Source organism: Oncorhynchus masou, chromosome 12 (genome assembly GCF_036934945.1).
Source record: "Oncorhynchus masou masou isolate Uvic2021 chromosome 12, UVic_Omas_1.1, whole genome shotgun sequence".
In the NCBI taxonomy this organism is placed as follows: domain Eukaryota; kingdom Metazoa; phylum Chordata; class Actinopteri; order Salmoniformes; family Salmonidae; genus Oncorhynchus; species Oncorhynchus masou.
The window spans coordinates 57,593,087-57,618,555 of NC_088223.1; the positions used below are offsets into that span (position 1 = coordinate 57,593,087).

General features: G+C 42.7%; 1 protein-coding gene across 4 annotated transcripts; it reads right to left on the reverse strand.

Moving 5' to 3' along the window:
- Positions 1 to 11,545: 11,545 nt before the first annotated feature.
- On the reverse strand, positions 11,546 to 25,027 carry LOC135550486 (PHD finger protein 12-like). 4 transcript variants are annotated; one of them, XM_064981353.1, is made up of 14 exons: positions 24,882 to 25,027; positions 24,261 to 24,440; positions 23,730 to 23,911; positions 22,494 to 22,566; positions 20,571 to 21,121; positions 15,882 to 16,014; positions 15,604 to 15,768; positions 15,291 to 15,449; positions 14,376 to 15,177; positions 14,123 to 14,269; positions 13,773 to 13,871; positions 13,565 to 13,647; positions 13,244 to 13,382; positions 11,546 to 13,077 (listed from the first exon to the last, which is right to left on the reverse strand). In XM_064981353.1, exons 2-14 carry the CDS (start codon positions 24,324 to 24,326, stop codon positions 12,692 to 12,694), a joined length of 2,985 nt encoding a protein of 994 aa, XP_064837425.1. In that variant the 5' UTR covers positions 24,327 to 24,440; positions 24,882 to 25,027; the 3' UTR covers positions 11,546 to 12,691. The 4 variants fall into 4 exon arrangements, with proteins under 4 accessions (XP_064837425.1, XP_064837424.1, XP_064837423.1 ...); XM_064981352.1 differs by having other exon boundaries at positions 24,732 to 25,027; XM_064981351.1 differs by having other exon boundaries at positions 24,261 to 24,635; positions 24,732 to 25,027.
- Between the last annotated feature and the right edge of the window lie 442 nt (positions 25,028 to 25,469).

Genomic DNA, 25,469 nt, shown 5'->3' on the forward strand with positions numbered 1-25,469 from the left:
TCGTCTCAACCTCAACTTCCCACTGATCCCAGAAATCACTCCCTTAATTGGTGCCCTGCTCTGAAAATTGAAGCAAGTCACCCCATTCTCCAACATTCTGGTGTGGCCCAACGTGTGCTCCTTTTGATGTTCCAGTATACAAAACGTCAAAACAATTCCACTTCTGGTTACCCTCACGGACTCCCCAGACCCAATGCTTTCTTTACCATCCTTGAAACATCAAACGGATCCCACAGGTACATCTTCTTATCAATAAACCGCACTCCCACGACACACGGACTCGTTTTCCACTGTAAATTTAGCTCTCTTTATCTGAGCTTTAGCGACAGTACATCCAGTATTTTTATCAGTTTTGCCACTCCCATTGTTGCTAGCGCCATCAGACTCAAATTTGACCTCCGCTTCCACCATTTCCTCCTCGTTTGCCTCTCCTCGTTTTCAGCAACACCACACTGACACAACCTGCCTGACCGTGTCGACACTTCTGCGACTTATCATCACATTGAAAAGATCTAGACGCACAAAATTTGCATTGTAGTCTGAGGTCTGATTGTGTTCAAATCTGGCTGACCAGGAGGTGGTCAGGGATGCATTGTGTGCGGATGTGTCCTAAATCTGGACTCAGGCAGGTCTACATGCATGTAGCAAAAAGTAGGCCTTGGCTTGTGATCTAGTCTTCTCGAACTCAGCAGGGTATTACGTATCTCACCTGCTGTTGATAACAATAATGAATAGGCCTATCTAGTCTGCTGTGTAAAGCCTTGGAGACTTTTCATCAAACGTACATTTCACTAGTAGCCTACAGGGTGCACTTAAAGACTTGGCGTACCTGCCAAAATTTGAACTGTATTGCATTTCTGCACTACAACTTTGACTTTTCACCTACTTCCAAATGCTTAAACTTAAACTGAAAGGAACAGATTTCCAGATTTACAGCATTGAGTTGGACTTTAATGCATACCTGTTAATGCATACCTGTTAATGCATACCTGTTAATGCATACCTGTTAATGCATACCTGTTAATGCATACCTGTTAATGCATACCTGTTAATGCATACCTGTTAATGCATACCTGTTAATGCATACCTGTTAATGCATACCTGTTAATGCATACCTGTTAATGCATACCTGTTAATGCATACCTGTTAATGCATACCTGTTAATGCATACCTGTTAATGCATACCTGTTAATGCATACCTGTTAATGCATACCTGTTAATGCATACCTGTTAATGCATACCTGTTAATGCATACCTGTTAAAAATTATTAGGAAAAGCAACACATTTTCAGGATGTTCCCATCACCCACAAAATCTCACATCATAAAATCTCATCTCATCTAATGTAATGTTTCGCCTACAGGCTACACATAGGCTGCGTTTACACAGGCAGCCCAATTCTTCTTCTTCTTTGAATTTCTATTAGCAGTCTAAATCCAAAGAGGTGTATTCCCGCCACCTACTGGGTGGGGTAAAAACTGAGAAACTTTAATACAGTAAAAAGGGAAAAGGGGGGAAGGGTGAAAAACATACTCATAATATACTTCAACTCATATTGTCCAAGACCCCCAAAATAACAATAAAAACTTTAATCAATGTACTCCTTCAGTCAGTTTCAAATGTCTCCTCAGATCCCTACACAGGTTTTGGGGCCTGAGAGGGGAGAGTATCTTCTGACAGTATTCCCTGCAATGTTTCAGATCCAAGAACCTTTTTGCTGCTTTCACAATGATATCCAATTTCTTCGATTTGTATTAGTTTGTCCTTACAATTAACCACCTGAGCAATGAACGCAACAAAACCCATCCTCTTCAGCATTAGTGTTTCAGGATTTTTTATCTGGTGAATGACATCAACAGGTCATCCACTGCCATAGCTTCGTCATATCTACTCTCTATATCTATATCTATATCATATCTACTCTCTCCAATTTTCACTGCCTCCACATAGGAGACCTGATCGACAGCCCTGATCCTCACTACATTGATCTGTTTCATCCTGACAGGGCACTCAGTGAACTCTGAAACATGACATTCTTATCTTTTCCCAATAATTGGTCTTTTGACCAATCAGATCTGCTAAGCCATGCCCCAAAATTTGGGGCAACCAATCGTGGCTGGCAAATGTTGTCGAATCACCTCCGACAAACTCACGTTTGAAACATTTGAATGCACAGCATTTTTAAACGGGCGGCAGATAGCCTAGCTGTTAGAGCATCGGGCCAGTAATCGAAAGATCACTGGTTTGAATAAAGCTGAAAAATATGTCCTTGAGCAAGGCATTTAACCCTAATTTTCTCTAGGGGTGCCGTTCTACTATGGCTGACCCTGTAAAGCAACACATTTCACCGCACCTAAGTGGTATGTGACAATAAAATCATATATATTTTTTACTTTAAACCCAGAGGCGCAGCATCGCGAGACTTCCGGGAGTGCTTGCAAAACAGATCAACCAGACCAGGCCCGGGGGTTTGAGAAGTCAATGAGAGAAGTGAAACATCTGTTTTCTGATTAGCATGAGGTAGTCTGATTAGAAGGGGGAATTGGGCTTCCTGGGCACATGTTGTCCGAGGTTGCAACAGTAACCAAGTGGGGCTTAGCGAAGGGTCAATTGGGCAAAAGATTCTAATTGGGCTGCCTGTGTAAACACAGCCTTAGAGGTTCTCAGCATACCTACCAAAGCATCTCTAAACTGCCACTTCTCAAGGTAAACCAACAGGTTTATTTTAGTAATAGCGATATCTGAATGTTGTGTAGACAATACAATAACAGAGGCAAAGATGGTATGGTGTGTTTTCTAAATTTCCTTTATTGAACTTTTCACCAGAGGCTGGTGGGAGGAGCTATAGGATCCACATGCTAGCCTCAGTTCTATTTACTCCATTTAAACAAATCTTTCCATACATGTTTGACCATGGAAGAAGTGGTCAGTAAGTGATTATTTATTTATTTATCTTCTAATTTTTTCCCCTTTTCGTGGTATCCAACTGTTAGTCTCATCGCTACAACTCCCGTACGGGCTCGGGAGAGACGAAGGTCAAAAGCCATGCGTCCTCCGAAACACAACCCAACCAAGCCGCTCTGCTTCTTAACACAGCGCGCATCCAACCTGGAAGCCAGCTGCACCAATGTGTCGGAGGAAACACTGTGCATCTGGTGACCTGGTTAGCGTGCACTGTGCCTGGCCCGCCACAGGAGTCGCTAGTGCGCGATGAGACAAGGATATCCCTACCAGCCAAACCTTCCCTAACCCGGACAACGCTAGGCCAAATGTGCGTCGCCCCATGGACCTCCCGGTCTCGGTCGGCTGCGACAGAGCCTGGGCTCGGACACCAGAGTTTCTGATGGCACAGCTAGCACTGCGATGCAGTGCCCGAGACCACTGCGCCACCCAGGGTCCAGAAAGGGACTTTTTGGACCTGAATGCCAAATCCTTTAGGAGATAAAGGTGCTCAAAGTTGACACATTTAGCATACACCATCATATGATGAGACATCCATGTCTTCATCCCTGGAAAATATAAAAGGTTCAGTTTGATATGTTTTTAAAGCTTACAAGCAGGGTTGTCAAACTATTTTATAATTTCTTGAGACATTGACATTTTACAAATGATCTAAAAACCTGTAAACTCAAAAACGTTTTTTTTTCTTCATATTTGCATATGTTGTAGTTTAGACCCTACTTTACATCATCTAATGAGTTTGTACTGTGCCTGCCATTGGTTGTGACACAACATGCTTGTGAATACAGGGTGGGTGTCATTTCAATAATTTAAATATAATTCATTCAAACAACAGATATTCTAATTCAATAAACATTCCCTGATTTGTGGATCTCCAACCATCTTTGTAGGATCATTTGAAAGTTTCCATTTTATTCCCATTTTAGCACATGTATCAGCAAAAACATGACACCCCTTCGCTATTTAAGAGCATGTCCACTGGGCACAGACGTCAATTCAATGTCTTTTCCAGGTTGGTTCAATGTCATTTAATTGAAATAACGTGGAAACAATGTTGATTCAACCAGTGTGTGTCACGCCCTGATCTGTTTCGCCTGTCCTTGTGATTGTCTCCACCCCCTCCAGGTGTACCTTATTTTCCCCAGTGTATTTATCCCTGTGTTTCCTGTCTCTCTGTGCCAGTTCGACTTGTAATGTTCAAGTCAACCAGCGTGTTTTTCCTCTGCTCCTGTTCTCTATTCTCTTATACTAGTCCTCCTGGTTTTGACCTTTGCCTGTTTTTATGGACTCCATTCCTGCCTGCTGGACCATTCTGGCTGCCCTGACCTCGAGCCTGCTTGCCATTCTGTACCTCTGGAACTCTGAATTGGTTTTGACCTTTTGCCTGTCCACGACCATTCTCTTGCCTACCCCTTTTAGATTGTTAATTTACATCTCGGACTCTGGGTCTCGCCTTGTGCCCTTATAGTGTGTGCCCAGTGGGTGTTGTGTCTCAAACGATGGCGGGCACAACACAACAACCTCAGACAACGTAAAATAGGGTCCAAGCTACAATGCATTTTTAGATAGTTGACGTTTAAAAAATTACATCTTGATTAAACAGTTTCTTTCAAGAAATTAACAAATATTTTGACAAACCTGTTTGTAAGCTTTTAAATTATATCAATCTCAATCGTATTTTTTTTAACAATGATGAAGACCGATGTCTCATGGTATGGTGGGGTATGCAAAATAGGTCCATTTTGAGAACCTTTATCTCTTGAATGATTTGGCATTCAGATCCAAAAAGTCACTTTCTAAGCAATTCTACAAAAGTAAAATATGTACTGTTTTGTAGCACTGTAGAGCCCTGACACATCATGCGGCATTGCTAAGATGCTAAAAAGTGTTGAAGCACTGACCTGGGTGCAGGCTGTAACAGGTGACGTTTGTGCGGTCCAGTCATTCCCCCACGGCTATGCGCAATGCCGTCGGGGGTACACCAAATAAAAATGTGATTCACATTTTTCTATATATATTCTTTTAATTCTTCACATTTTCAAACAGTCCATTCATGTTTTCCAACAGGGCTATATATTTGGGTGAATTTTTTTCTCTCGCCTGAGTAGCCTCATTTCACTGAAAATACATTTTATTAAACCATCTAGTGTTCAGCGAAAAACAACACAATGTCAAATACAGGTAGCCTAGTCAAATAATTAACATCCAATCACATTAACTGTTACTCTCTCGTGGGAATTCCACTAACTGTCCGTATGTAGCCAAACGAAGCTGCTACTTATGTTGTTATCTGTACTGATGGCCCAAAAGCCATGAGAGGGAGACATAGTGGAGTGGTAACACGTTTGCAAGCAGTTGATCCTGACGCCACTTGGTTACACTGCAGCATCCACTGAGAGGCTCTTGCTGCCAAGGGAATGCCTGACAGCTTGAAAGACGTTTTGGACACTACAGTGAAAATTGTTAACTTTGTTAAAGCAAGGCCTGAACTCTCATGTATTTTCTGCACTATGTAATGATATGGGCAGCGAACCATGTAACACTTTACAACATACAGAAGTGTGCTGGTTATCAAGGGGCAAAGTATTGACAAGTTTTTTTTTAAATTGAGAGACGAGCTTAAAGTTTTCTTACTGACCATCATTTTAACTTGTCTGACCGCTTGTATGATGATGAGTTTCTCATATGACTGGTCTATCTGGGTGATGTTTTTTTCTCTTGAATGATCTGAATCTAGTATTACAGGGACTCTCCACAACTATATTCAATGTGTGGGACAAAATTGAAGCGATGATTAAGAAGTTGGAGCTCTTCTCTGTCTGCATTAATAAGGACAACACACCCGTCTTTCCATCATTGTATGATTTTTTTGTGCGCAAATGAACTTAAGCTTACGGACAATGTCAAATGTGATATAGCGAAGCACCTGAGTGAGCTGGGTGTGCAATTACGCAGGTATTTTCCCAGAACGGATGACACAAACAACTGGATTTGTTATCCCTTTCATGCCCTGCCTCCAGTCCACTTACCGATATCTGAACAAGAGAGCCTCATCAAAATTGCAACAAGTGGTTGTGTAAAAATTGAGTTTAATCAGAAGCCACCGCCAGATTTCTGGATTGGGCTGCGCTCAGAGTATTATGCCTTGGCAAATCGCGCTATTAAGACACTGATGCCCTTGGTAACCACATACCTATGTGAGAGTGGATTCTCGGCCCTCACTAACATGTATACTAAATACACGCACAGACTGTGTGTGGGAAATGATTTAAGACTGAGACTCTCTCCAATACAACCCAACATTGCAGAGTTATGTGCATCCTTTCAAGCATACCCTTCTCATCAACTTGTGGTGTGTTCCGAATTTTCGATGAACAAATAAGTTTGCATATGTAAGATGGTTAAATAAAGAGCACCATTATTGATTATTATATTATTCTTTTTGCTCTGGTCCATTTCCCACGAGCTGGGTTGTGACAAAAACAAATTCTTATATTTCATGAATGTATCATATAGTGTGTGTGTGTGTGTGTGTGTGTGTGTGTGTGTGTGTGTGTGTGTGTGTGTGTGTGTGTGTGTGTGTGGCAGGCTTACAGGGGATACACAGCTGGAGGTTGAATGTTTTAAGGGGTATGGGACAATAAAAAGTTTGGGAACCACTGATCTCACTGATTGAAGTAGATTTAACAACTGACATCAATAAGAGATCAATGTTTTCCCCTGGATTCACCTGGTCAGTGTCATGGAAAGAGAAGGTGTTCTTAATGTTTTGTATACTCAGTGTATATTAATTAAGAAACCAACCAGCCATATTATCCATCGGCCTTTGCTCTGCTCGGGGGAGGATACAACATGGAACAATATCAGTTGTTCAATATAATGCTATGTGAAACAAATATCACACTCAAAACCGGACCCAGAGCAATACATGACTCACCAGTGTTGTTGATAAGAATATCTAGTCTACATTTAGACTTCAGGAAGCTCTCAGAAAAGGATCACACAGACTGGAGGACTCGAAGGTCCAGCTCCATGAACACAACATTGTTCCCAGTCTCCTGAGAGAAAATAATGACCAGTCAGATGCTCTGTGTGTCCCTCACTTAATAGAGTCTAATAAACCGTCAATGACTTTCTGACATGGCCTCCCGAGTGGCGCAGCGGTGTAGTTCATGTCCATTAGCTTGAGGTGTCACTACAGATCCGGGTTCGATACCAGGCTGTGTCAGAGCCGGCCATGACCAGGAGACCCATGATGCGGCGCACAATTGGCCCAGTGTCGTCCGGGTTAGGGGAGGGTTTGGCCAGCCGGGATTTCCTTGTCCCATCGCGCTCTAGCGACTCCTTGTGGTGGGCCGGGTGCCTGCAAGCTGATGAAGGTTGCCAGCTGGATGACGTTTCCTCTGACACATTGCTGCAGCTAGCTTCTGGGTTGACCAAGCAGTGCGGCTTGGCAGGGTTGTGTTTTGGAGGATGCATGGCTCTTGACCTTCGCGTCTCCCGAGTCTGTAGGGGAGTTGCTAACAATTGTAACTACCAATTGGGGAGAAAAATAGTTAAAAAATACAAATATAATTTCTGACAAGGTGAAGCTCAAAGATGTCAACAAATGGATCAGCTAAAGTGACCAGAGCACAACTAACTATCTGTCAAATGTAAATGAGACGGACAATGTGTGAGGAAATGCGAACATGACTAAGTGATATGGAATTACAGTAATATCATCCATGTATGATCCACTTGCGTCATCCTCATTCAAGGATATGTAACTGCAGTATTTCCACTGTTTACTAGACAGTGTCGTGAGACATATCAATGAATATTGATTCTGACACCTCTCTTATGTCACTGATGGCAGCTTCTGCCCTCTGCTTATCTCGACAGGCCATTATAAACCTCGCACCTCTCCTGGACAGATCTGATGCTGTTGTTTTCCCAATGCCAGTGTTAGATCCTGGAGAGGACACACCCACACGAATCTCGAGTTCATGTCCATCAGTATATATTATGCAATGTACAATAAATGGCATTCCAAAAAATGTATTGCGCAAAGTAATGTAGAATCAGTCTCATGTTACCACCAATAACAACGGTACATAACATTAGATCGGACACTAACTGACTGTACATGATGATGCAGAATAATTGCCCACCTCAAGTGTCACAAATGGTTTTATAACGAACCAACTCACCAGTCACGATTACAGTTTTTTCATGCAATTTGGTAGAGCTTTTGCATCTTGGTAGATTGAGATGCCAATTTAGAAGTACATAACCTGCGATGAGTCTAGCGCTGACAAAAAGCAGTGTGAATATATTCAGACTGTATGTATTATCTTTCTCTATACATAAGAATGAACAACAGTGGAATTCAAATATATTTATCTATTGTGCAATGAACCCGCCCTTTGACAACATGTGCTGTGTTTTGTCTTGACAGTGAGAGTCCTAAGAAAGTTATGCAAAAAGCACGTTATGGATCAAGAATTTGACAAAAATTCACATTTTGCACCACTTAGTGCTTATTTTATCATTACTTAACTAGGCAAGTCAGTTCAGAACAAATACTTATTTTTAATGACGGCCTAGGAACAGTGGGTTAACTGCCTTGTTCAGGGGCAGAACGACCGTGTTTTACCTTGTCCACTCAGGGATTTGACCTTGCAACCTTTCGGTTACAAGTGCAACGCTCCTTTTGGGTCTCGAACCCTGGTCTCCCCTGCCTGAAACAAAGGTTGCAACACTATCACGCTCCATTTGTTAGAGCATGTCCCCACTAATAACTTTACCAAGTCCCTCACATGTACTGTACATGCCTCTGTGATGGCCTAACAGACAACATCCCATCCCACTGCTGACACCAGTGTAGCAAACAGCAATGTGCAATGTCCCTTGCAGGTCTTCCATCCCTTAGGCAAGTTTGCTAATCACTGTTCCAATAGGGTTAACTCATTTAGGAGAGATTGTAAACTTCTCACATAGAAACTTCATTGGGAGAAAGGATTTCTTTTACATGCTTTATACATTTGTATCACAACCCATTTTTGAGAAAGTCATGATTAAAGTGTCAATTGTAGGCCCTTTTAGACCGATACATGCCTGCTGGAAGACCTTATGATCCATGATACAGACAACATCACACTCCTTAAAGTGTGCTCTCAAATATGTAGTATGTCAAGATTCTGAAATACATTTTCCCAAATTCATTTATGACCCTGAAGAAGGCTGTGATGCCAAAACATTGGCAAATAACAAATAAATTACAGGGAGTTTATAAATGGAGTGTGCGACTTTCTTTATTTTGATAGTTTACACGTAAATTTATTCAACATAAAAAATATTAATCTGGATATCTAAAAGATGACCTTTGTTGATTTGGCTTATTTTTTCTTGACATTGATTGTAACAATATACTCTTCAAACATAACATTTCCAGAGTGGCTCTCTGGTACTTTTAAGATATATGACCCATTTTAAACATAGAAATGTACATTATAGGTCATTAACCAATCACAGATCCATTTTGCCATTCATTGAGCTGGTGGCGCTCATAAAATGTATAATTTCATCAGAATTGGTAGAGAGCCCACTCTAGAAATGTGATGTGCTTGTAGACTAGTATATTGTTCCAACCAATGTCTTGAAATTAACTAAATAAAAAAGGGTACTTTTAAGATATTCATAGTCATATTTTTTATGTTGAATAAATTGTGGAAATGTGTATTTCAGAAGGTAGGTATACAGTGGGTATCAATATCCTAAGTATTCACCCCCCTAGGAGTTCTTCACATTTTATTGTTACAAAGTGGGATTAAAATGGATTTAATTGTAATTTTCTTAATCAGCGGTCTACACATAATAGTATGTAATGTCAAAGTGGAATAAAATATCAAACATTTTAAAAATAAAACACTAATATACCTTGATTTGATTAGTATTCACCCCCCTTAGTCAATACATGTTAGAATCACCTTTGGCAGCAATTACAGCTGTAAATCTCTAAGAGTTTTGCACACCTGGATTGTGCAATATTTACCCATTATTCTTTTCAAAATTCAAGCTCTGTCCAGGTGTTGGAGTTCATAGCTAGACAGCCATTTTCAAGTCTTGCTATAGATTTTCAAGCAGATTTAAGTCAAAACGGCAACTTAACCACTCCAAACATTGTCTTCTAAGTTGGTAAGCAACTCCAGTTAAGATCTGGCCTTGTGTTGTTGGTTATTGTTCTGCTGAAATGTGAATCCCCTCCCTGTGTCCCAGACTGAGGAGAGTTTTCCTCTAGGACTTAGCCTGTGCTTAACGACATCTTGTATCTTTTCATCCTGAAAAACTCCCCAGTCTTTGCCATTTATTTTCATCCTGAAAAACTCCCCAGTCTTTGCCAATGTCAAGCATACCCATACCATGATGCAGCCACCACCATGTTTGACAGTAAAGAGGCAGTTATTCAGTGATGTGTATTGGACGTTCCCCAACATAAGGCTTGCATTTAGGCCAAAAAGTGTATTCCTTTGCAGTATTACTTTAGTGCCTTGTTGCATACAGGATGCATGTTTTGGAATATTTGTATTCTTCTTTTCACTCTGTCATTTAGGTCATCACTGTAGTCACTACAATGCTGTGGATCCATCTGTTTTCTCCCATCACAGCCATAGGACTCTGTAGCTGTTTTAAAACCACTAATGGCCTCATGTTGACATCCCTGAGCAGTTTCCTTCCTGTCCTGCAGCTCAGTTCAGAAGGACAACTGTATCTTTGATGTGTCTGGGTGGTTTAATACATCCTCACCATGCTTAGACATGCTCCAGAACTTTGGCAACTAGTATTTTTTTTTTAAACCTCCAACTTTGGGCTGGTGTGAATATGTACGACATACATGCATAATTGATGACCAGAAGGAGTCTTACCTCAATTAGCCATAAAATCCCTAGTTTGAAAGCAACTGTTTTCTGGAAGCTGTGGTACATTTTCCCTCACCTGGGCCAGCCCCCTAGCAATTCTAGCTTCAGCCCCTTACCATTTCAATGGCAGCTAGCAAGATGCACCGGGCAGAGCAGGAAAGAGCATAATGACATGGTGCACATATCTGAATGTGACTAGTTCGGGGACCACTTTTGGCTTGTGAGTGCTACAGTACTTTATTTTATACAAAAGTATCTCTTTGAAGAGATATTCAATGTTTGATTTGTTATTGCTACCCATCTATCAATCACTGCCCTTCTTTGAGGCTTTTGAAAAGCTCCCTGGTCTGTGTAGTTGAAATTCAATACTTGACTGAAGGACCTTGCATGGGGGACAGAGGAAGGGGTTGTCATTCAAAAACCATGTCAACCCCTATTATTTCACAGTGAGCCCATGTAACTTGTTAAGCCAAAATGTACTCATGAACTAATTTATGTTTGCCTAAACAAATGGGGGTGAATACTTATGCAACAACTCTATTTTAGTTATTTCATTTATTTGTAGAATTTTATTTTCACTGACATGAAGCATCTCGTGTAGATCAATGACAAAAAATAAAATCCATGTCCATCCTACTTTGTAATGCAACAATGTGAAAAAAATTCCAAAAGGGATGAACATGTATGATACCCACTGTATTCCATATAATAGAGTTACACTATGAGGAGTATAATGACAACAAGATGTCTATTATGTACAGTTCAGACATCAGGTCTTACAGAAGGAATGTATAGGTCTAAAAACAGCCTAAAATGGCCACTTTCTTGATTTAAAAAAAAGAAAAAAAAGTTTGTGATACAAAATGTAAAAAACCATGTCAAACATCCTTCCTCCCAATGTGAGAATTGCCAGAACAATCGGATACCAAAAATATTTTCGGGCTATGCTGGCATGGAAATCGCCCAATTGGTTGTTAGCAACGAATGAAATGACAGAAGCCACGGTCTTCACTGACGCTTAAAAATCTTTAGGTATTTACAGTGACTATGACAGACAAGAAACCAAGTCAAAGTTGCTTTGTATTTACAGAGTACATGACAAAGTTCAGATGAATTATTTCTAAAAACAGACACTTGAAAAAAAAAAACTGGACTAAAACTTTTTAAAACTACTGCACCAAATTCAAATGAAGCACTGGAAAGATTTAAAAGCCAAAATGGCCATAATTGAAGTTTGCATACAGAATCCTATGCTTCCCTTGTTCTATGTTAAAATTATTCTTAAATCACGTATATTTTGTGTGTGTGTATTTCAACACACACAACCATGTATACAACATGTATGTATAAGCATGGATGTGTACACATATGTTTGAATATAGTGCTACTGTAGTGCAATAGTAGCAAAACAAACATCTGAACACAACTACATTTTCAGATACAGTACACAAACTAAATTTATAAAAAGTAAATAAAAGTTGCATTTTCAGAAGAAAAAAAAAAGTTTATGCCATCATTACTGGCAAAAATAGAATGATTGGAGTTCTTTACAAGTATGCTGGAAACCTGGTGATGTTTACATTTCTTCATATAATGTCAACGATAAACCATCCCCCTTTTTCAAAGCCAATTCAAAAACGTTCAGAAAATTGTCCAGTTACAAAAAATAACAATACAAATTGTATGTGCAACTTGCCCACAAAATCTGAGACTGAAAAATACTTCATTTCATGCAAATGTATGAACATCAAAAAAGCTCTCTCTTTTTGATGCAGTATACAAGTATAGCTGCTGAGGCTGGTTCTTGTTGCTGAGGGGACATGATTGGGCTAGGGGACAGGGTTAGGGTGCAGCACTGGCACTTGGTGGAGCTGGGAGGTGGACGTGTGCTTGTCAGAGGGTTCTGTTCCCTCCTGGGACTGGGGGGTGGCAGTGGTGGTAGTTGGGTTGTTAAGAGTTTCCTCTTTGGGCTGCTTGCAGGCAAACTCTGTAATACTGAAGACAAACTGCATGCAGCCCAGCTTGACGAAGCTGCCGTGATGGAGCAGGGCAGTGCCCTCCCAGCCTGCTCCACTGCCCCCGATCAGACTGGAGCTGCTGGCCTTGCAGTCGCAGCAGGGGCTAGGAGTCACCTGACACGGTCTCATCACCCCCTCCTCTAGCACCATGGGCTCCGCTGCCCCTTCCTCTTCCTGCTTCCTCCTCTTGCAGCGCTCTGGGGGTTACAAGCATTACAAAACACTCAGACCTTTGAACACCATCACCTGCCTCTGCTTTAACAACATTAGGAAACATGGCATGTCAGAGCATGGTCCTTTATCAGAGGTAAATGTTCATTCCTTCTTGTTTCTATAGGATGCCATGAGAGGAGCTCCACTCACTGATAATGTTCTGCACTTTGGAGACCAGGCTGCTGGAGGGGCTTGGCCCAGTCTTCTCAGAGAAGTCACAGGAGTACAGCACATTGTCCACCGTTGTCCCGTGTTCACTGTAGTTGAGGAGCTCATACTGCTTGGTGTTCTGATCAAGGCAAGAGCAGTTATGAAATATTTAATTCACAGAGCAGCTTCTAAAACGAATCCCCGAAACAAGAAAAAATAGATATCACATGTATTTATTCGGTATTTCTTCACAGTTCACAAATTATTGTAAAATGTATTCCAAAACCAAGTACATGTTTAAATGTGAAATGACCCACTCACCTCATCATAGAAGATACAGGCATGTTTTCCTGAAACATAATTACAATGACCATAGTTTGTAAGGCACACGTCCATGTCAGCGCCTGCAAATAACAAGACATAACCTCAAGTCAGCAAACTCTGCCAGGGATGAAAGACACCTTTACATGAATAGAAGGTCCTGTTATTGGGTCATGTTGTGTTATTTGGGATTGGGAGTGAATCTTACCAGTTCCTATGTACAGGCTTCTGTAGCACATACGGACAGCTCCTCCTTTCCCAGTCAAAGGATAAAACACAGCCCTGGCCTGGATATTCTTGTTTTGTGCTGAGAAAGAAGATAACACATTCTCACAATGCTGCAATATACAGAGCAGTCAAATGTAACAATACAGGATAAACTAACTAAGGGATGATTTTACAAACATAAAAGGGGGATAGAAGTAATGGACATCAATATAAATGGACAGAATAATAGGAGTGAACATGGTAAGGTTAGTGAGGGAATGGACAGTGAGTCAGTTAGGTAGAAATATAGGGAATACAAAATGGTGTTGATAATGAACAAGGTTCTCTTACCTTCTGTAGGCTGGGGTTGCGGAACAGGAGGTAGGCTGATACAGCTGCTCTGTGGAGGGGAAGGGGCTTTAGGCCCAAACAGCTGCTGGATCCTCTGCCAGGCCAGGAGTTCAATGAACTTCTCATCCAGACTACTCATCTGAATCTCTGGAAAAGTATCATGTTGTTAGCAAAAAGAGAATGAATTCAGTGTGGATCCAACTTTTCCTCACCAATCTAAAAATGTGTCTTATTAAAATCAGGTGAGACTTACCACCATGGCAGTCTGCCACAGCCTTCAGACGGCTGGACAGGTCTACCATAGAGAAAGAGCTGGGGAGCAGAGGACCACTCCTGGTGGTCACAGCATCACGACTGACTTTCCCATCTGCTGGTGGGGTGGAGCCCAGCTTGGTCATCCTCTTGATCTGGTATGGTGCTCTGGGTGGAGTGAGGGCACAGGACCCCACAGTGCTGCTGCTACTGGTTAGAGCAGGGCCCAGTGTGCCTGGGGAGGGTCTGTGAGGTGGAGAGGGGCCTCTGAGGTCTGGTTTGAAGGGACAGGTGGATGAGGAGGCCGTCCCTTCACAGGGTCTTAAGAGGGTGTTCTCGGTCTTGACCACAGCTTTACCAGTGTGGTTGGGTGACTCCGGGCTGGAAGCTGCTGGTGTCTGAGGAACAGTCCTATCAAGACCTGAGGGCTCTCTCAGCTTGTGGAGGTTGTCCTGTCTGCAGGCCTCTGGACTCCCATTGGTCCAAGCCAGCTGCTCCTCCAGGGGACCGTTAACATTACTGGGCCCACAGTTGTGACAAGGCTTCTCTGTACACATGCTACACTTCCCTTCTCTGAGTGCAGGCGCCCCCTGGGGGCAAACTGCTGCACTGTCAGCTTTAGGCTTGGAGGCTGGTGACTCAGTCTGGTTAGAAGTGCACACAGCACTAGCCTCCTCTGCTGTGACACAGGGTTTGATGTCGGCCATGTCCGTCTTCCCAGAGTCCCATTCGGACGACAGCTTCTGCTTGGCTGACAGATGTCTCACTATGCTGCACTGGAGTGTGATGACGTCTCTGAGCCACTAGGAGACAACACAGGAAAACAGAACACATTCAATCAGTATTAAAGATGTGGGATTTGTTTACTCTCATGAGACATTGTATATCACTGCTGGGTAACACACCAGTTACCTACCTCCTGTTGCTCATCCTCACTGGTTAAGTGCTGAGAGGGTGTAAAGTGCTGCTGAGGGGGTTCTGAACTGCTGTTACAGACCAGCTCCCCGTTGCGGATCCCTGCCGGGTCAATCATGGCCGGGGGACACTTGTACTGGGACTTTATAGAATCAGGGACCTGTCAAGAGACACACACACACACAAGATGTGTTTAGTTACAAGATGTGACAACAGTGAACACAGTGGTGTGTTATACATATCACCTCATCTGTCAGAGGAAGCACTGTTGTAACCCACAGTAGTAGTAGTAGTACAGAGACTAGCAGGCTGACCTTGAGGGTTTTCTTCAGCTGTGTGTGGGCTCCTCGGCGGACGGGGGTGTTGAGACGATGCACCCGCTGCAGGAAGTCCACCTTGACAGCATGCTGGGACATCCTGTCCTGAAACTGGTCAAACAGCTGGCAGCGACCGCTCAACGGCAGGCTCCTCTGCTTCAGCTGGGAGAGAGGGGCACAATCAGGTCAATACAATTAAAACAACATCAACACGTTTTCAATACACAGATGTGACCATAAAATAAAGTGGTTTGTACAGGCTTTAGCTTACTTACCACCATGTGTTCTATGTGATTGGGACACATCCACTTGCCCACAGGCATGGCAGTAAGAGGGGGGTCCAGACAGTCCATGTGGAACAGGAGGGGGCAATAGTCACACTGGATTAATGGTGCCAACCTGCAGCTCCTACAGCACAGAGGAGATTCACAAAAACACAGGTTAGATTTATGACAAACAAATAAACTGCAAAATATCCTCAAAATAGAGCTAGGGGTAGTCTGCTCTAATAGTTTAGTGGAAAGAGGGGATCACTTGAGGGCCAGAGACTAATGGATTTCCAACCCACACTAGCTAGGTTTCCATCCAAATGGCGTGGAGTGCGAGGTGGAGCTCTCGGGCTCCGAGCCCTGGGAGTCGTCCTCCACGTCTAGCATGTGATCATCCATGTTATTCATGCGAATATTCTAAAATATGCATAAAGAAAACATGTACATTTCCCTGCAGTGGGGTTTCCACCAAACTGACTTGTTGCAGATAAAAAACAGAGCTTGCTAGTCAACATAACGAGATCATTATGGATAAGAGTGAGAAAATGTGTACTTGTCAATTGGCAGTCAAGCGTCGATGATCATGTCACCAGCATAATGTCACCTTGATATTCGTTGGAAAGGAGCATCAAGCTCATAACATGCACTTTCAACGCCCCGTGAAGTTCATCACAACTTAATTCATGTAGCCTAGCCTAATAAACTGCATGGTTTCCTGAGTCGTAGTGGGAGGATCTCACACACACCATTGCGACTCCTAGTTTTCTTCAATATGATATCAGTATTTTCGCATGAAGGCATTTCCGCCGCCATTTATCACATAATACATTTTACAGACAAAAAAAACAATGTCCCTCTATGTCAAATTAACTAATTCTCTTGGCATTTATAAAATTATACCAACATTTCCTGTTTCCATCACAGCTGCAGTGATTTCTATTTTATACGGAATGACTTTACTTGCATGAAAACTGTGGATGGAAATGTGGTTACTGTCTGGAATCCTGGCAGTCACTGTCTGTGGCAGAGACCCTTAAGCCAAGCCCCATCATTCCAGAATATATAAAATGCTCAGTGAAATAGTTTGAATTCCCCTTTCTCTCTGGCCAGCCATGTGGTTGTACATTCTGTGGTATTCCTGAATAGCCAAGGCTCTGATGCCAGCACATAGAGGCACTCAAGAGAGTGTGGTAAGTAACACACACAAAAAAAACTACAGAACATTTTGGTGTATTGCTGAAATAAACATCAAGACAAACTCTACAACCCCTCTAAAGAATATTTAAAAAATAAAAGGGTCTGTCAGTCACATATATCTCCCCAGAAAAAGAAGGAAAGTAAACAACTAATAAACACATGTACAGTGCATTCGGAAAGTATTAAGACCACTTGATCTTTTCCACATTTTGTTATGTTTTAGTATTATTATTATTCAAAAAACGATTAAATAAAACATTTCTCAATTTACACACAATACCTCATAATGACAAAGAGAAAACAGGTGTTCAGAAATGTGTGCCAATTTATTAAAAATAGAAAAAAAACAGTAATACCTTATTTACATAAGTATTCAGACCCTTTGCTATGAGACTAAAAATGGAGCTCAGGTGCATACTGTTTCCATTGATCATCCTTGAGATGTTTCGACAACTTGATTGGAGTCAACCTGTGGTAAATTCAAATGATTGGGAAAGGCACACACCTGTCTATACAAGGTCCCACAGTTGATAATGCATGTCAGAGCAAAAACCAAGCCATGAGGTCGAAGGAATTTCCCGTAGAGCTCCGAGACAGGATTGTGTCGAGGCACAGATCTGGGGAAGGGTACCAAAACATTTCTGCAGCATTGAAGGGGAGAAGGGCCTTGGTCAGGACCAAGAACCCGATGGACACTGACAGAGATCCTCTGTGGAGAATCTTTGAAAAGGACAACCAGCTCTGCAACACTTCACCAATCGTGCCTTTATGGTAGTGGCCAGACAGAAGCCACTCTTCAGTAAAAGGCACATGACAGCCCGCTTGAAATTTGCCAAAAGGCACCTAAAGGACTCTCAGACCATGAGAAATAGGATTCGCTGGTCTGATGAATCCAAGATTGAACTTTTTGGCCTGAAGGCCAAGTGTCATATCTGGAGGAAACCTGGTACCATCCCTACGGTGAAGCATGGGAGAGGCAGCATCATGCTGTGGGGATGTTTTTCAGCAGCAGGGACTGGGAAACTAGTCAGGATTGAGGGAAAGATAAACGAAGCAAAGTATAGAGAGAGATCATTGATGAAGAGTGCTCTGGACCTCAGAATGGGGCAAAGGTTCACCAGGAGTGGCTTCGGGATAAGTCTATGAATGTCCTCGAGTGGCCCCAGCCAGAGCCCGGACTTGAACCCGATCAAACATCTCTGTAGACACATGAAAATAGCTGTACAGCGACACTCCCCATCCAACCTGACAGAGCTTGAGAGCATCTGCAGAGAAGAATGGGAGAAACTTCCCAAATACAGATGTGCCAAGCTTGTAGAGTCATACCCAAGAAGACTAGAGGTTGTAATCACTGCCAAAGGTGCTTCAACAAAGTACTGAGTAAAGGGTCTGAATACTTACAGTGGGGCAAAAGAGTATTTATTCAGCCACCAATTGTGCAAGTTCTCCCACTTAAAAAGATGAGAGAGGCCTGTAATTTTCATCATAGGTACACTTCAACTATGACAGACAAAACGAGGGGGAAAAAATCCTGAAAATTACATAGTAGGATTTTTTTAGCAATTTTTTGCAACTTATGGTGGAAAATAAGTATTTGGTCACCTACAAACAAGCAATATTTCTGGCTCTCACAGACCTGTAACTTCTTTAAGAGGCTCCTCTGTCCTCCACTTGTTATCTGTATTAATGGCACCTGTTTGAACTTGTTATCAGTATAAAAGACACCTGTCCACAACCTCACAGTCACACTCCACTATGGCCAAGACCAAAGAGCTGTCAAAGGACACCAGAAACAAAATTGTAGACCTGCACCAGGCTGGGAAGACTGAATCTGCAATAGGTAAGCAGCATGGTTTGAAGAAATCAACTGTGGGAGCAATTATTAGGAAATGGAAGACATACAAGACCACTGATAATCTCCCTCGATCTGGGGCTCCACGCAAGATCTCACCCCGTGGGGTCAAAATCATCAGAAGAACAGTGAGCAAAAATCCCAGAACCACACGGGGGGACCTAGTGAATCACCTGCAGAGTGCTGGGACCAAAGTAACAAACCCTACCATCAGTAACACACTACGCCGCCAGGGACTCAATTCCTGCAGTGCCAGACTTGTCCCCCTGCTTAAGCCAGTACATGTTCAGGCCCGTCTGAAGTTAGCTAGAGAGCATTTGGATGATCCAGAAGAAGATTGGGAGAATGTCATATGATTTGGTAAAAACTCAAATCGTCGTGTTTGGAGGACAAAGAATGCTGAGTTGCATCCAAAGAACACCATACCTACTGGGAAGCATGGGGGTGGAAACATCATGCTTTGGGGCTGTTTTTCTGCAAAGGGACCAGGACGACTGATCCGTGTAAAGGAAAGAATGAATGGGGCCATGTATTGTGAGATTGAGTGAAAACCTCCTTCCATCAGCAAGGGCATTGAAGATGAAACGTGGCTGGGTCTTTCAGCATGACAATGATCCCAAACACACCGCCCGGGCAACAAAGTAGTGGCTTTGTAAGAAGCATTTCAAGGTCCTGGAGTGGCCTAGCCAGTCTGCAGATCGCAACCCCATAGAAAATCTTTGGAGGGAGTTGAAAGTCCGTGTTACCCAGCAACAGCCCCAAAACATCACTGCTCTAGAGGAGATCTGCATGGAGGAATGGGCCAAAATACCAGCAACAGTGTGTGAAAACCTAGTGAAGACTTACAGAAAACGTTTGACCTCTGTCATTACCAACAAAGGGTATATAACAAAGTATTGAGAAACTTTTGTTATTGACCAAATACTTATTTTCCACCATAATCTGCAAATAAATTCATAAAAAAATCCTACAATGTGATTTTCTGTTTTTTTTCCCCCTCTCATTTTGTCAGTCATAGTTGAAGTGTACCTATGATGAAAATTACAGGCCTCTCTCATATTTTTAAGTGGGAGAACTTGCACAATTGGTGGCTGACTAAATACTTTTTTGCCCCACTGTATGTAAATATATTTCTGTTTATTGTTTATACATTTGCAAAAATGTCTAAACCGGTTTTTGCTTTGTCATTATGGGGTATTGTGTAAACTGATGAGGGGAAAAAACGATTAATCAATTTCAGAATAACAATTTTCTTGGGGCGAAAGGTCAGAACTTCTGAATGCACAGACATACATGTATATAGCGCCCCTTGTGTGCACTTATGATAATACGGTATACACATGTACAGAAACGGTATGATGTATGAAAATGTTAATATCACCCAACAGTAGTATACTGTATATTTTTATAGTAAACCATGCAATAATTTGTATGCCTTTTGAGTGTCAAAACAGCTGTGAAATAATGTGTGATCTGCATACAACTGGGTAAAGTATCTCCTTTCTGGATTTGTTCGCAAAGCCTAGTAATGTATGTAACATCTGGTACCAAAATATCCCAGTTAGCCTACACAAAAACATTTGGTTTATTAAAAGAAAGGCTCTGATATATGGTTATTAAAACAATGGCCTTGCTGTTGTCCGTACCTGCCACAGGGATAGCAGACCTTCACCGGTAGTGGGACCAGCCCATTGTGGTCCAGCTCATGCTGCTGTCGCTTCACATTCTTCCCTGTCATCTCATCTCTCCTCCTTTTTTTACTGGTTCCTGGAAGTGCAGTTGTGCAGGTGAGCTCATTGGGAAGCTGGAACTGCGTGGGGTTCCTCTCCATGGCTGCTGCTATCAGAAGATCAAAGGGCCTCTTGAGGTGTGGGGTGGAGCTCTCGGGCTCTGAGCCCTGCGAGTCGTCCTCCACATCTAGCATGTCATCATCCATGTCGTTCTGCTCCGAGGGCGTGGCGGTGTCTGTGGAGGCGGTGGAGGTTGGGGTGTTGGGTCTACTGCTGGGCCTCCTCTCCAGGAGACGGACCTGGGCCACAGCAGCAGCTCTCAGGCCTGTGGTGCCTCCTACTGCTGCCGTGGGGTCCAGCCTCAGGGTGCCTGGGGCCAGATCGAACTCTGCTGCAGGAGAGGGAGACTGCTTAGACAGCTGGCGGTCCAGCAGACCATTCATCTGCTCCTTCTTTATCTCCCGCTTCTATGACACAAGAAACACAATGTGTTAACAGTCTGAACAGCCCTGATTAAACCAGTCTCACCAAACTCTTTTTGATTTTTATTAGGATCCCCATCAGCCAACGCCAATGGCGGTAACTAGTCTTACTAGTGTCCAACGTATAAAGAAAATGACATTACATACAAAAGACTTAACACAGCCATGCAATCTCTATAGACAAACATTGGTAGTAGAATGGCCTTACTGAAGAGTAACTTTTGACGTGGCACCGTCATAGGATGCAAACGTTCCAAAAAGTCAGTTTGTCAAATTGCTGCCCCGGTCAACTGTATGTGCTGTTATTGTGAAGTGGAAATGTCTAGGAGCAACAACAGCTCAGCTGCGAAGTGGTAGGCCACACAAGCACACAGAACAGGCCTGCCGGGTGCTGAAGCGCGTAAAAAAAAGAACCTGTCCTTGGTTGCAACACTCACTACAAAGTTCCAAACTGACTCTGGAAGCAACGTCAGCACAAGATCTATTCAACGGGAGCGTCATTAAATGGGTTTCCATGGCCGAGCAGCCGCACACAAGCCTAAGCTCACCATGCACAATGCCAATCGCCGGCTGAAGTGGTGTAAAGCTCGCCACTATTGGACTTTGGAGCAGTGGAAACATTCTCTGGAGTGATGAATCGTGCTTCACCATCTGGTAGTCCGGACTAATCTGGTTTGGCAGATGCCAGGAGAACGCTACCTGCCTGAAAGCATACTGCCAACTGTAAAGTTTGGTGGAGGAGGAATTATAGTCTGGGGCCGTTTAATTTTTTGGGCTAGGCCTGTTAGTTCCAGTGAAGGGAAATCTTAAAGCTACAGCATATGAAATTCTAGAAGATTGTGTTTCCAGCTTCTTGGAAACAGTTTGGGGAAGGACTTTTCCTGTTTCAGCATGACAATGCTCCTGTGCACAAAACGAGGTCCATACAGAATTTTTTTTCTTTGAGATTGGTGTGGAAGAACATGACAGACCTGCCGTGACCTCAACCCCATTGAACACCTTTGGGATGAATTGGAACGCCGACTGCGAGCTAGGCCTAATCGCCCAACATTAGTGCCCGACCTCACTTATGCTTGTGGCTGAATGAAAATAAGTCCCTGCAGCTATGTTCCAACATCTTGTGGAAAGCCTTCCCAGAAGAGTAGAGGCTCTTATAGCATCAAAGGGGGGGACCAACTCCGTATTATGTCCATGATATTGGAATGAGACGTCGACGAGCAAGTGTCCACATACTTTTGGTCATGTAGTGTACATGACAGTACATACACACAAAAAGTAGGTCACATATCCAAATGACGGAAGCAGTCAACATAACACCACCACAAACTTCCCATGTTTTAACATAGATTTGACTCACCTTCCTACGCACCATGCAGCGATGACACATCCAGTCTCCAGGGGGCAGCATCTCCTTACTCAGAGGTGGGTTGCTGCAGGGAGTTCAACGCAAATCAGCAATTCATAACGTCCAATGCCCTCACAATGTAACCTGGTTTACAAGTTCCAGAGGTATGGCGTTAAGGATATTTTCCTACATTGAAATAACTGTGGAAATGCTAGAGACCTGTAGCTGATGAAAGCCAGGGGAGAGGGAATTAATTCAAAGGGCTCTTTTTTGGCAGAGGGTCAAGGTCCCTGGGCACAGTCTCACAGTTCCGTGGCAAAGGTATGTGTTGAATCTATTGAAAAGGATGTTGGTCCAAAACCAACATCGACTCATTCAAGCTTTCCAAGAAAGACCGACTGCAGTGATTTAAAAAGAGGAGCACTACCACAATAAATAAACAATTCACTTTCCTCAGCAAAAAACCTTTCATGCTCTATGAAACCGTTGAGGCAACAATCCAAGGGCATTGATAACACTATCCTAGAAGGAAAACAACTAAAAAATTAACTCTGTCGAACTGTAGTCCAGGCTAAGAGTAGAAAGGCCCTGGGAGGTGCTTCATGACACCAAACAGCAGCCCTGATCTGCTCAGGCCACTGTCCCAGCAGCACATGCCATGGTTAATGATTATTTATACCGTCAATGAGGCAGCACACCGCACAGTCAGGTTCCCTGAGCTCCTCATTGCCTCAGCAGAAAGCTCAACTAAACCTCGCCAACATCTGCAAGCTCATTAAATACTGGAAATGGCTGTTAGGAGAGTAGTAAGTGGTGTGTGGACTGGAGAATGAGCTAAATGTATGCCAAAAATATGTCTTCCTTGACTGAAGAGAAGCATGGCAAAGTAGCTAAGTGCAGAATTTAGTGCAGACATGTCATCTGCACATAAAATGGTCAACAACACATGCTACAGTAGTTATATACAAGTACAAAGCTACAGAGTTTTAACATGTAGACCCAACCAATAGGGTGGCGGAATAAACACCATGTAGACCTAACCAATAGGGTGGCAGAATTACACGTCTCTCGCGGTGTTGAAAAACTGAGCTACAGCGCCACAATGTGGCAACTAATGTGCATTAGATTAGCTAACAATGGTCAACTGCTTCCCACAAAGTTAAGTCAACCACAAATGCTGCCTTGCACCTTGGTAGGAACACTGGGAAGTCATTACTGTAAATGAAAAGATATCAATCATAAACATACCAGCACTGTAGATGAAAGGCGGCGGGACAATGATCACAACAGAGGAGGTCGCCCCCCTCTCTGCAACTGTCACAGGTGTCGTGATTCGTGGCTCTCCCCGCTCTCCGTGCGTTTTTATCTGGTTTCCGGCCTCTTTTTTCTCCATCTTCAGACTTGGGAGGCGCGAGCAATGCTTGTATTTGCTACAAAGTATCAGCAAACGAGTACAGGGATACATTTGATTATCTGCATTGTTGCACAGTATCTACTGTAGTGTTAAGTCTGTCACACAACAACAAACCAATTTAATGAGCTAGCTACAAAGTAACACCTTCAGTCAATGGTTTGACTTGATACTTTTTGATGACATGACTTCTGGCAGAGGTTAGCTAGAGAGCAATGGCGTCCTGTAGAGTTAGCTAGAAAGCTAGCTACAAACGTTGGCCACTGGGCCCTAACCAACTACCTAGCAAACTTCTACTAGAAAAATAAAAATAGAACAAAAAACGTATAGTTATTTTCTCATCATGATAGTAATAGTAAAGGCTTTACCTGCATAAGACCACCAGAAGTGTCAAGATCGTAGACAATCGTTGGGGTCTCCATTTTATCCCACATTCAAACACAGCCGAAGTGAGCAAGCAATCAGCTCTGTTTAACGAATACTTCAAGCAATGTCTGACAAGAGGCGATATCCTCACTGTCAGCAGATTATTTCCCAAACAACGCTGTCTTGAAAAAAAACAAGTTCCTATTGGTTAGTTTGCTAATTGTTAGTGAAATCGAGAACACACTGTTGATCCAAGTAAGATCCAAAGCCTCCCTTCAGTTCAAAGACGAAGTCCTTTCTTCATGAAATCCTTGGCTTAGCTAGCTAACGTTAGCATGGTTGTCCTTAATAGTTTCTCTTCCGCTTCGTTGTCCCAACTGTGTAATGCAAAAAGACAAAACAGTACTTCTCTTGTTGCCAAATTGGAGAAATGATAAGGCACAATACCACAGATATTCGGCTTTTGGACTTACCACTGAGGCCTAGCTTTGTACATTATGGTGCTTGTCCCTACGCCGGTGGTTGAAGCTAACGTTAGCTATGATGCTGTTTACAGAGGCAGAGGCATATCTGTTCCCTTCCATATTAAATACGGCTATAAAATAACACAGTATCTCACATACCTGACATATACTTGCAAAGAGATGAAGTACTGTCCTTATATACGAGTAAAAACAGTGCCGAAACTCTAGAAAGCTAAATGGTTATTGTTGTTGTGAAGAAACACAAGCTAGCTTGCTAAGCATCACCCCTGATACTGCTTCCTTCAGCCTCACCACGGAGTTGGCGCAAATTTGCGTAGAACGACGTTTTGAGCATGCGCTCTACAACCGCGCACTGTTCTTGGTAGAGGCAAACATGGGCGTTTCGGGTAGCAGCTTGAGCTTTGGGTACAAGGAACACGATAACCTAGAACATAATCAAAATATTGTCATCCGTGGAAAATAATTGTCATAAATCATATCAGGAATTTGGTTGTTCTGTTAGGGTGAACAATGATTGCAAGTTTATTGACTTTGGCAACTGTAACTGGCCAGAAATCAAACGACTCATAATTCCCTTGTTCCAATAGTAAATCTGCATCCTTCTATTTGTCCTACCGACGAGGGGGTAGTCTAGGCCCAGTATAAATTACATTCAATCTTCCTATTGACTATTCCCAGGAATCCTCATGAGGGTGTTGCCCTTTTTAATTTTAGTTAAGGGAAATC

Coding starts and splice junctions, on each gene's coding strand:
- LOC135550486 (XM_064981353.1), bottom strand. CDS start 24,326: ATGTGGGATAAAATGGAGACCCCAACGATTGTCTACGATCTTGACACT. Junction 16,015..20,570: donor GTCTGCTATCCCTGTGGCAG/GTACGGACAACA, acceptor TCTGTGCTGTAG/GAGCTGCAGGTTGGCACCAT. Junction 15,178..15,290: donor GTGAGGATGAGCAACAGGAG/GTAGGTAACTGG, acceptor GTTGTCTCCTAG/TGGCTCAGAGACGTCATCAC.